The sequence below is a fragment of the Pristiophorus japonicus genome, chromosome 2 (assembly GCF_044704955.1).
Source record: "Pristiophorus japonicus isolate sPriJap1 chromosome 2, sPriJap1.hap1, whole genome shotgun sequence".
Classification (NCBI taxonomy): domain Eukaryota; kingdom Metazoa; phylum Chordata; class Chondrichthyes; family Pristiophoridae; genus Pristiophorus; species Pristiophorus japonicus.
The window spans coordinates 77485815-77498395 of record NC_091978.1 but is presented as its reverse complement, the minus strand read 5'-3'; the positions used below and the strand labels follow the sequence as shown (position 1 = coordinate 77498395).

The 12581-nt window shown below is 45.5% G+C and overlaps 1 protein-coding gene across 2 annotated transcripts in view; it reads left to right on the top strand.

Moving 5' to 3' along the window:
* The window catches only part of dnai1.2 (dynein, axonemal, intermediate chain 1, paralog 2), a 610660-nt gene that overhangs the window by 122693 nt on the left and 475386 nt on the right, over window positions 1-12581 (top strand). For both annotated transcript variants that reach the window (XM_070868013.1, XM_070868021.1), the window contains exon 6: window positions 12461-12558. In XM_070868013.1, coding sequence (XP_070724114.1) covers window positions 12461-12558 — 98 coding nt within the window. The remainder of the gene's footprint in view (window positions 1-12460; window positions 12559-12581) is intronic.

The window sequence follows — 12581 nt, the reverse complement described above, 5'->3', positions numbered from 1 at the left end:
GCTGGCCGTTCCCCCTGGTACAACCCTTATCTTCGCTCCCTCAAGTCAAATGGGCGCAGACTTGAATAGATGTGGCGGACAACTGGTTTAGTCTTTCACTGCCAGATCTGGCGGGACTGCACTTGCCTGGTTCCATTCTTATCTATCTAATCATAGCCAGAAAATCTCCTGCAATGGCTTCTCTTGCCACTCCCACATTGTTACCTCTGGTGTCCCCCAAGGATCTGTCCTTGGCCCCCTCTTATTTCTCATCTATATGCTGCCCCTTGGTGATATTATCTGAAAACATAGAGTCAGTTTCCACACTGACGACACCCAGCTCTACCTCTCCTTTCTCTTGACCCCTGCTTGGTTTCTAAATTGTCAGATTGCGCTTGTCTGACATCCAGTACTGGATGAGCAGAAATTTTCTCCAATTAAATATTTGGATGACCGAAGCCATTATCTTTGGTCTGCACTACAAACTGTGTTCCCTAACCATTGACTCCATCCCTCTGCCTAGCATCAATCTGAGGGTGAACAAGACTGTTCGCAATCCAGGTGTCATATTTGACCCTGAAATGAGTTTCCAGCCACATATCCGCGGCATAACTAAAATCGCCTTTTTCCACCTCCGTAGCATTACCCACCTCCACTCCTGCCTCAGCTGTTCTGCTGCTGAAACCCTTATTCATGCCTTTGTTACCTCTAGACTTGACTACCCCAACTCACTCCTGGCCAGCCTTCCACATTCTACACCACGGAAACTTGAGGTCATCCAAAACTCAGCAGGCCGTGTCCTAACTCGCACCGCGTCACTATCACCCATCACCCCTGTGCTTTCTGACCTACATTGGCTCCCGGTTAAACAACGCCTCAATTTCAAAATTCTCATCCTTGCTTACAAACCACTCCATGGCCTTGCCCCTCCCTATCTTTGTAATCTTTTTCAGCCTTACAACCCCACAAGATGTCTGCGCTCCTCAAATCCTGGCCTCTTGAACATCCCTCATTATAACTGCTGAACCATCGGTGGCCGTGTCTTCAGCTGCCTGGGCCCTAAGCTCTGGAATTCCCTCCCTAAACCTCTCCGCCTCTCTACCTCTCTTTCCTCCTTTAAGATGTTCCTTAAAACCTACCTCTTTAAACAAGCCTTTGGTCATCTGCCTTAATTTCTTATTTTGTGACTTGGTGTCAAATTTATCTCTTTTGTCTTGTAATTCTGTTGTGAAGCACCTTGGGACATTTTATTATATTAAATAAAAGTTATTATTATTACTAATAATTATTGACCTGGTTAGGAAATTGACTGAGCGGCAGGAGACAGGCAGAAGGGATAATTGGTAGGTACTCAAATTGGCACGAGGTGACTAGTGGTGTCCTACAGGGATCTGTGTTAGGGACTCAATAGCATTTATCAACGACTTAGATGTTGGCATAGATAGTCATATATCCAAATTTGTGATGACAAAAAGATAGGCGGTATTGTAAGCAGTGTAGATGAAAGCATAAAATTGCAAAGGGATATCAACAGATTAAGTTTTTGGGTAAAACTGTGGCAAATGGATTTCAATGCAGGCAAATGTTACGTCATCCACTTTGGACCCAAAAAGGATAGAACAGGATACTTTCTATATGGTGAAAAGCTCAAAATAGTGGAGGTCTAAAGAGACTTGGGGCTCTAGGTACATAAGATCATTAAAATGCAATGAACAGGTACAGAAAATGATCAAAAAGACTAACAGAATGCTGGCGTTTATATCTGGAGGACTAGAATACAAGGGGTAGAAGTTATGTTGCAGTTATACAAAACCCTGGTTAGACCACACCTGGAATACTGTGAGCAATTTGGGCACCACACCTTTGGAAGAATATATTGGCCCAGGAGGGTTTACCAGAATGATACCCAGACTGCAAGGTTTAAGTTACGAGGCGAGATTACACAAATTAGGGTTGTATTCCCTAGAATTTAGAAGGTTAAGGGGTAATCTGATCAAAGATTTCAAGATATTAAGGGGAACAGATAGGGTAGATAGGGAGAAACTATTTCCGCTGGTTAGGGATTCTAGGACTAGGGGGTATAGTATAAAAATTAGAGCCAGACCTTTCAGGAGTGAAATTAGGAAACACTTCTCCACACAAAGGTAGAAGTTTGGAATTCTCTTCCACAAATGCCGATTGATGCTCGATCAATTGTTAATTTTAAATCTGAGATTGATAGTTTTTTGTTAACCAAAGGTATTAAAGGCTATGGGCCAAAGACGGGTATATGCTGTTGGGACACAGATCAGCCATGACCTCGCAATGGTAGTACAGGCTCGAGGGGCTCAATAGACTAATCTTTTCCCTATATTCTATGGGCCCGAACTCGGTCGTACCCAAGGCCCGCCCAAGTGCCCCCCAAAGGGCCGCCGAGAGACCGGGTGGTACTTTGCCTGGAAGATTCTTCAAAAAGAGGTGGCAGTACCGCCCGACGTCCAAACAACGGCTTACGCCATCAATTGGACGGCAGCGAGCGGGAGCTCTCAATCTCGGCGGCAAAGGCTCTTGCCACCCAAGTGCCACCGAGGATGGAGTCGGGCCCAGGGAGGGTTGAAGACCTGCAAATAAAAATCATAGCAAAAAAAAACCAAACACCGCAACACCTTCAGGGGACCCCATCCAGGTAAGACGCTATGTAAAAAAAAAAAATGTAATTATGTTCACTCACCTTTTTTTCTGTTCTTCGTACTTACCATCAGGGTTAGAACAGCCTGCACGCAGCGGTCCTTCTCCCTGCTGACGCCAACTCCCGCCCGCACCAATCTGGCAGCTCGGTGGGTGGGAGTCCACTCATGCTACTTGGCCGCCAGAGAACGTCAGCAGGCGGTTCCCGGAGGTCAAAGCCTCTGTTATTTCCACTCTTGCTTCGCTCAACAGCCTGGGATGCATTTCATCCGGGCCTGGGGACTTATTCACTTTCAAAGCTGCCAAACACCCCAATACCTCCTCTCTCACTATGTCTATTTCGCTCAGAATTTCACACTCCTCCTCGACAGCAGTATCTGCATTGCCCCTTTCCTTTTGTGAAAACAGACGTAAAGTATTCATTAAGAAGCATACCCATATCTTCCGCCTCCACACACAGATTACCCTCATGGTCTCTAATAGGCCCTGCCCTTTCTTTAGTTATCCTCTTGCTCGTAATATATTTATTGAACATCTTTGGGTTTTCCTTGATTTTACTTGCCAAGAATGTATCATGCTCTCTCTTATCATTCCTAATATTATTTTTAATTTTGCCTTTTAACTTTCTATATTCCTCCAGAAATTCTACAGTATTTAGCCATCTTAGAAACATAGAAAATAGGTGCAGGAGTAGGCCATTAGGCCCTTCGAGCCTGCACCGGCATTCAATGAGTTCATGGCTGAACATGCAACTTCAGTACCCCATTCCTGCTTTCTCGCCATACCCCTTGATCCCCCAAGTAGTAAGGACTACATCTAACTCCTTTTTGAATATATTTAGTGAATTGCCCTCAACAACTTTCTGTGGTAGAGAATTCCACAGGTTCACCATTCTCTGGGTGAAGAAGTTTCTCCTCATCTCGGTCCTAAATGGCTTACCCCTTATCCTTGGACTGTGACGCCTGGTCCTGGACTTCCCCAACATTGGGAACATTCTTCCTGCATCTAACCTGTATGTCTTATATGACATAAGCTTCCATTTTTTTCTTTATCCTCTCCTATAAGTCCCTAGACATCCGGGGGACTCTAGAATTGTTATTCCCACCCTTTTCCATTAAGGGCACATGTTTGGCCTGCGCTCTCTGGATCCTCTCCTTGAATGCCTCCCACTGTTCCGACACTGATTTACGTTCAAGTAGCTGTTTCCAGTCCACTGTGGCCAAATCACTTCTCAACTTTGCAAAGTTAGCTTTTCCCCAATTTGGGATTTTTATTTATGGTCTATCCTTGTCCTTATCCATAACTACCTTGAATCTGACTCAATTATGGTCACTGACACTCAAGTGCTCTCACATTGATAACCCTTCCACCTGCCCAGCTTCATTCCCCAAAACTAAATCCAGAACCGCCCCCTCCCATGTTAGGCTTGTTACATACTGACTAAAAAAGTTCTCCTGAATGCATTTCAGGAATGACCCATATGGCCTCATTTGATGATCCCTCTAATATATCATCCCTGCTCACAGCTGTAATAGTTTCTTTAATCAATATCACACCATTACCGCACCCCCCCCCGACCTTTTAACACCCCCCTCTCTGTCTTGTCTAAAAATCCTGTCTCCAGGAATATTGAGCTGCTAAACCTGTCTCTCTTTCAGCTATGTCTCTGTAATGGCTATGATGTCATACTCCCAAGTGTCTACCTGGACACCTGGACTGGGAAAATATATTCAAGGGTAAGGCTGTAGAAAGGAAGTGGCAAACATGTAAGGAGATATTTCATAACTCTCAGCAAAGATATATTCCAGTGAGAAAGAAAGACTCTAAGGGAAGGATGAACCATCCATGGCTAACTAAGGCAGGAAAGGATGGCACCAAATTGCAAACAAATGCATACAATGTTGCGAAGAATAGTGGAAGGCCAGAGGATTGGGAAATTTTTAGAAACCAGCAAAGGACCACTAAAAAAATGATGAAGAGAGAGAAGATAGCAAGAAATATAAAAAACAGACAGTATAAAGAGAGCAGCTAAAGTAAAGGTTGGTCCCTTAGAGGATGAGACTGGGGAATTAATAATGGGAAACAGGGAAATGGTGGAGGCTTTGAACAAATATTTTGTATCGGTCTTCATGGTAGAAGACACTAAAAGCATCTCCCAATAATTGATAATCAAGGGGCTATGGGGGGGGGGGGGTGGTGGCGGGGAGTTAACACAATCACTATCACTAGAGAAAAAGTACTGGGCAAATTAATGGGACTAAAGATGGTCAAATTCTCTGGATCTGGTGGCCTGCATCCTAAGGACTTAAAAGAAGTGGCTGCAGAGATAGTGGATGCATTGGTTGTAATCTACCAAACTTCCCTGGATTCTGGAGAGGTCTCAGCGGACTTGAAAACCGTAAATGTAATGTCACTACATAAGAAAGGAGGGAGACAGAAAGCAGGAAACTATAGACCAGTCAGCCTAACATCTGTCATTGGGAAAATGCTGGAGACCATCATTAAGGAATAAGTCGCAGGACATTTAGAAAATCACAATGGATTCGAGCAGAGTCAGCATGATTTTGTGAAAGGGAAATCATGTTAAACAAATTTGCTGGAGTTTTTTGAGGATGTAACGAGCAGGGTGGATGAAGGGGAACCAGTAGTTGTCGTGTGTTTGGATTTCCAGAAAGCATTTGATAAAGTGCCACTTAAAAGGTTACTGCACAAGAGAAGAGCTCACGGGTTGGGGGTAATATATTAGCATGGATAGAGGATTGGCTATCTAAAGAAAACAGAGAATCGGGATAAATGGGTCATATTCACGTTGGCAAACTGTAACTACTGAGGTGCTACAGGGATCAGTGCTGGGGCCTGAACTATTTACAATTTATATCAATGACTTTGATGAAGGAACCGAGTGTAATGTAGCTAAGTTTGCTGATGATACAAAGAGGGGTGGGAAAGCAAGTTGTGAGGAAGACAGAAAGGGCTAGATTTTACACTTTTGTGCAGATCGACCAAAAATGGGCGTAATTTCTGGCGTGGGCGGTAAAAATGGATTTTCAGATTGCTGGCTTGTCGCCCATTCTCAAAGCCCCTAGACTCCATTTTTTAAATTGGGCGTTACCGTGAGCGATATGAAACGGGCGGTAGCGTTAAATCTCTCTGACCTTCTGCCGTAAAGTGTTGCCGTCCTTAGCAACGGCATGGCAACGCTTGATTCCCACGATTCCGGCTGCAGCTCCTGACAGACCACATTGCAGCACTGGAGCTGCGGGTGGATTCATTCTGGAGCATCCACGATGGTGAGAATGACATGAATAGCACATTTAGTGAGTTGGTCTTACCGCAGGTAAAGGTTACACAGCCAGATAGGGGATGGGTGAGCAACAGGAAGAGCAGTGGAAGGAAGGTAGTGCAGTGGTCGTGGTCATCCCCCTGCAAAACAGATACACGGCTTTGGGTACTGTTGAGGGGGATGACTCATCAGGGGAGGGTAGCAGCAGCCAAGTTCATGGCACCGTGGATGGCTCTGCTGCACAGGAGGGCAGGAAAAAGAGTGGGAGAGCAATAATGATAGGGGATTCTATTGTAAGAGGAATAGATAGACGTTTCTGCGGCCGCAACTGAGACTCCAGGATGGTATGTTGCCTCCCTGGTGCAAGAGTCAAGGATGTCTCGGAGCAGGTGCAAGACATTTTGAAGGGGGAGGGTAAACAGCCAGCTGTTGTGGTGCATATTGGTACCAACTATATAGGTAAAAGATGGGATGAGGTCCTACAAGACGAATTTAGGGAGCTAGGAGCTAAATTCAAAAGTAGTAATCTCAGGGTTGCTACCAGTGCCACGTGCTAGTCAGAGTAGGAATCGCAGGATAGCTCAGATGAATACGTGGCTTGAGGAGTGGTGCAGAAGGGAGGGATTCAAATTCCTGGGACATTGGAACCGGTTCTGGGGGAGGTGGGACCAGTACAAACCAGACGGTCTGCACTTGGGCAGGACCGGAACCAATGTCCTAGGGGGCGTGTTTGCTAGTGCTGTTGGGGAGGGGGTTAAACTAATTTGGCAGGGGGATGGGAACCTATGCAGGGAGACAGAGGGAAGTAGAATGGGGGCAGAAGCAAAAGATAGCAAGAAGAAAAGTAAAAGTGGAGGACATAGAAACCCAAGGCAAAAAGCAAAAAGGGCCACATTACAGCAAAATCCTAAAGGGGCAAAGGGTGTTAATAAGACAAGCCTGAAGGCTCTGTGCCTCAATGCGAGGAATATTCGGAATAAGGTGGACGAATTAACTGCGCAGATAGCAGTTAACGGATATGATGCAATTGGCATCACGGAGACATGGCTCCAGGGTGACCAAAGCTGGGAACTCAACATCCAGGGGTATTCAACATTTAGAAAGGATGGACAGAAATTAAAAGGAGGTGGGGTGGCGTTGCTGGTTAAAGAGGAAATTAATGCAATAGTAAGGAAGGACATTAGCTTGGATGATGTGGAATCTGTATGGGTGGAGCTACGGAATACCAAAGGGCAGAAAACGCTAGTGGGATTTGTGTACAGACCACCAAACAGTAGTAATGAGGATGGGGACAGCATCAAACAAGAAATTAGAGATGCGTGCAATAAAAGTACAGCAGTTATCATGGGCGACTTTAATCTACATATTGACTGGGCTAACCAAACTGGTAGCAATGCAGTGAAGGAGGATTTCCTGGAGTGTATTAAGGATGGTTTTCAAGCCCAATATGTTGAGGAACCAACTAGAGGGCTGGCCATCCTTGACTGGGTGATGTGTAATGAGAAAGGATTAATTAACAATCTTGTTGTGCGAGGCCCCTTGGGGAAGAATTACCATAATATGGTTGAATTCTTTATTAAGATGGAGAGTGACACAGTTAATTCAGAGACTAGGGCTCTGAACTTGGGGAAAGGTAACTTCGATGGTATGAGATGTGAATTGGCTAGAATACACTGGCGAGTGATACTTAAAGGGTTAACGGTGGATAGGCAATGGCAAACATTTAAAGATCACATGGATGAACTTCAACTATTGTACATCCCTGTCTTGAGTAAAAATAAAACGTGGAAGGTGGCTCAACCGTGGCTAGATTATGAGAGGAAGCTTGCTGGGAACATAAAAACTGACTGCAAAAGCTTCCATAGATATGTGAAGAGAAAAAAATTAGTGAAAACAAACGTAGGTCCCTTGCAGTCAGATTCAGGTGAATTTATAATGGGGAACAAAGAAATGGTGGACCAGTTAAACAACTACTTTGGTTCTGTCTTCACGAAGGAAGACACAAATAACCTTCCGGAAATACTAGGGGATCGAGGGTCTAGTGAGAAGAAGGAAATCCTTATTCAGCAGGAAATTGTGTTAGGGAAATTGATGGGATTGAAGGCCGATAAATCCCCGAGGCCTGATAGTCTGCATCCCAGAGTACTTAAGGAAGTAGCCCTAGAAATAGTGGATGCATTGGTGATCATTTTCCAACAGTGCATCGACTCTGGATCAGTTCCTATGGACTGGAGGGTAGCTAATGTAACACCACTGTTTACAAAGGAGGGAGAGAGAAAACGGGTAATTATAGAGCGGTTAGCCTGACATCAGTAGTGGGGAAAATGTTGGAATCAATTATTAAAGATGAAATAGCAACGCATTTGGAAAGTAGTGACAGGATCGGTCCAAGTCAGCATGGATTTATGAAAGGGAAATCATGCTTGACAAATGTGGAATTTTTTGAGGATGTAACTAGTAGAGTGGACAAGGGAGAACCAGTGGATGTTGTGTATTTGGACTTTCAAAGGCTTTTGACAAGGTCCCACACAAGTGATTGGTGTGCAAAATCAAAGCACATGGTATTGGGGGTAATGTACTGACGTGGATAGAGAACTGGTTGGCAGACAGGAAGCAGAGAGTCGGGATAAACGGGTCCTTTTCAGAATGGCAGGCAGTGATTAGTCGAGTGCTGCAGGGCTCAGTGCTACGATCCCAGCTCTTTACAATATACATTAATGATTTAGATGAAGGAATTGAGTGTTTTTGCCCGTGATACTTATGATTTCAGACCAATGGTCATATAAAATGTTTTTTATTCAACATAAACTTGTTGCACATTGTCTCAGATAGCTGGACCATTACATACTGGTGATTACTTAACATGAAAGGGTTAAATAAAACTTAAATTGAATCAAATTAAACTTTGACTGGCACCAAGGTGATGCCCACTTTGATATCTGAGCTGCACACCCACAGCAGTGTGTCAGCGTTGTCAATCACAGCAACGTTCTTTCAGGCAAATTGTTCAGTTATGAGCTCCTAATGTAAGAGTCTTGCAGCTATGTAGCCACCACAGGCCCTTTCCTGCGGTCTGGAGGGGGGCATGGGCATAGTTGCACAGTCAGCCTGATTGGCCCTAGCACAGTGTCCAGCCCTTCGTCCTCCTCTTCCTCTCTCACCTGAGGTGGACCATCAGCCCCTTCTGGCAATTCTTGTTCCCTCCTGATAGCCAGGTTGTGCAGTATGGAGCACACGACCACGAATTTAGCTACTTGCTCAGGGTTGTATTGTAGCTCCCGTCGTGAGTGCTCCAGGCATCTAAAACGCTGCTTAAGCACAGTTATTGTTTTCTGTACTACATTGCGTGTGTCTCTGTGGCTCTGGTTGTATCGCTTCTCGGCCTCGGTGTGGGTGTCACATAGTGTGGTCATCAGCCACGTGACTGGGCCATATCGGTTGTCACCAAGCATCCAGCATTGTCCTTGTGGCTATCTCTTAAACATGTCAGAGACAGCGCTCTCACGCAGGATGTGAGCCTCATCGAAGCTGCCCAGACATTTGGCATTCACTGCCATTATTATCCAGTTGTGGTCGACAACAAGTTGTACCTTCAGGGAGTGAAATCCTTTTCTGTTACGAAAAAGCTCTTACGTCCTGAGAAGGTGCCCGCATGGCGATGTGAGTACACTGTATTGCTCCCTGCACCCTGGGGAACCTTGCAATGTGGTAGAATGCTCCAGTCCTGTCAGTCTGAGCCTCCGTGGTCATGGGAAAGCTGATAAAGTCTATCCTAAGCGCGCGTACAGGGCCTCCGTAACCTGTCTAATACAGCGATGTGTGGCATGGTGAGACAGAGGGAAAATCTCGATGACGGAGGCCCGAAAGGAACCCGATGCGTAGAAAGACAGTGCCGCGTTGACCTTGACATCGACCAACAGTGATGTCCTGATGGCAGGCTGCATATCTGGCTTGATGAGCTCACATATTTCAGTGATCAGCACCTTATGGAAGCGCAGTCTCCGAAGGCAGGTGTGCTCTGTCACATCGAGGTAAGACCTCTTCTCCCTGTAAGTGCGGTGTGTGTATGGTCTGGACCTTCTCCTCATTCTGGCACGTCTTACATTGGGCACATAATGATGTGCATTCGACGTTGTGCCATTTGCACTCTGCAGCATCTGCATATTCATTGATGCAGGTTGAAAAATGGCTGGCCCTATTCCAATGAAAGTATCATATCGATTAATCAGCAGCAATCATTTCCACACTAAAAGACACTTACAGTAAACCCCAATCATCCAGAGTCTGAAAAGGTGTCTGTTGAGATGGTCACTTCACCTGAGAAGAACTCCAGAGTCAATTCAAACTCCTCCGAAGTTGAAGCAGCCTTTTCAATGAAGCGACCTGCGATTTGAAAAATGGTGCCCACACCACTGTGATTCATTCAGAACAGTTCCACTTTTTCAGAGCGGTGTTTTGGGCAAGCAATATTGTGGGCGAGATATGTGCGAGGTGGTGAAAGTGACTCTGGGCGATCTCCTGGGTGTTAATTTCGGCAAATGTGATCTTTACGACCAAAAAAAAGTGGGCGGTCGGTATTATTGAATCTTGGCGTTAATTACGTGCGGAAAGTAACGCTGGGCGATATTACGGGTGTTGGTTTCGCCCATTCTGATGATTCCGCCCCAAAAAAGTGGGCGGGGTGTATTATTTTTTCCTGCCGTTATGTACATGGTGAAAGTAATGCTCGCCGATAAATGTCCCAAAAATGGGCGTCCGTTTCCATTCTGTGGCTAAATGGGCAATATCTGGGCGTTATACCTCATTTCAGCAGATAAAATGGATGTTAAGTGGGCGTTATGCATGCAAAAATAATGGAAAATCTAGCCCAAAAAGTCTGCAAAGTGATATAGACAAGCTAAGTGAGTGGGCAAAAATTTGGCAGATGGAGTACAATGTGGGAAAATGTGAGGTCACTTTCGTAGGAAAAATAAAAAAGCAAATTATTATTTAAATGGAAAGAGATTACAAAATGCTACAGTACAGAAGGATCTGGGGTCCTTGTACATGAAACACAAAAAGTATAACAAATAATTTGAAAGGCAAATGGAATGTTAGCCTTTTTTGCACGGGGGATGGAGCATAAAGTAGGGAAGTCCTGCTACAACTGTACAGGGCGTTGGTAAGACCACACCTGGAGTACTGCATTCAGTTTTGGTCTCCTTATTTAAGGAGGAATATATTTGTATTGGAGACAGTTCAGAGAAGGTTCACGAGGTTGAATCCTGAGATGAAGGTGTTGTCATATGAAGAAAGGCTGAACCTATACTCATTGGAGTATAGAAGAATGAGAGGTGATCTTTTTGAAATGTATAAAATTCTGAGGGGGCTTGACAGCTTAGATGCAGAGTGGATGTTTCCACTTGTGGGAGAATCTCGGGGGCATAGTTTCAGAATAAGGGGTCGCCCATTTAAAATGGAAATGAGGAGGAATTTCTTCTCTCAGAGGGTCGTGAACCTTTGGAATTCTCTGCCCCAGAAAGCTGTGGAGCTGGGTCATTGAATGTATTTAAGGTGGAAATTGACATATTTTTGAATGATAAGGGAGTCAAGGGTTATGGGGAGCAGGCGGGGAAGTGGAGTTGAGATCAGGATCAGATCAGCCACGATTTTATTGAATGGCGGAATAGGCACGAAGGGCCAAATGTCCTACTCCTGCTCCTATTTATTATGTAATTATGGAAAACAATCACCGCTCGGTTGACGTAGAGGGTCCAATATTTTCTAAATTGCCCTCCTTTATTTTTGGAGTGGTGTACGGGAGTGCCCTGGCCATATTCCCGCACCGTCGGGCACGCGCCAACCACTTACCGACCGGCGGCGATCCCTCCTTCCGCCCCTGGTGGGAATTTGCCCTACAGGAATTTGCCCCGCGAGAGCGGATCAGCCACTGGTCAGTGCCCCTGACAGCTTTTCACGGCCGGAAGCTTCTTGTGGTTGGGTGGCGCGTCTGCCCTTAAAGGGGAGGGCTTTTTATTTTAATTGTCATCCGACTCTGACGTTGGCCTGACAATGGCAACCATGTGTTCGACCGGGCAGCCAACAGGCAGCCCAACAGGCAGCCCGGCACCCCCTCTTGGGTATCGGGCCAGTGGCCCAGCCAAAACCCTCCCTGGTGGCCCAGTGGGTGCCACTAAAGTGGCTGCAGAGCACACAGTGGCCCTCCCCTTTAATTGAAAGGGAGGGACGTTGTGACGCGTCAGTGCGACGTGGTACTCTGACATCATCAGTGATGCGGAGTGACCCCCAAACCGACCCAACGGCACTTGCGCCCCGCAGCCGCCTGGAACACCTCATCGACACAAAAAAAATTAAAGAGATGAATATCACTGTATTCCCCGCCCCATAAAAAACAGTAAGTGCACCCCGTTTGGGGCGGAGGGCAATTTTGGCCCTTGAGTGTTTTACAGCTTTAGCTTGAATATTTGAGGGAAGGGAGAGATTAATTTAGCTCATCTACAATTTAACCGCCTTTCCTATTTCATTACCTAGAGAGTGAAGCTGATGATGTCACTTCAGCCATTGACATTGTTATATCTGGAAGTGCAGAGAAAGTAGATACAGAAGAGGAAGAACTCCCAGATGCAAAGGTACAAGTGTATAATTTCAACAA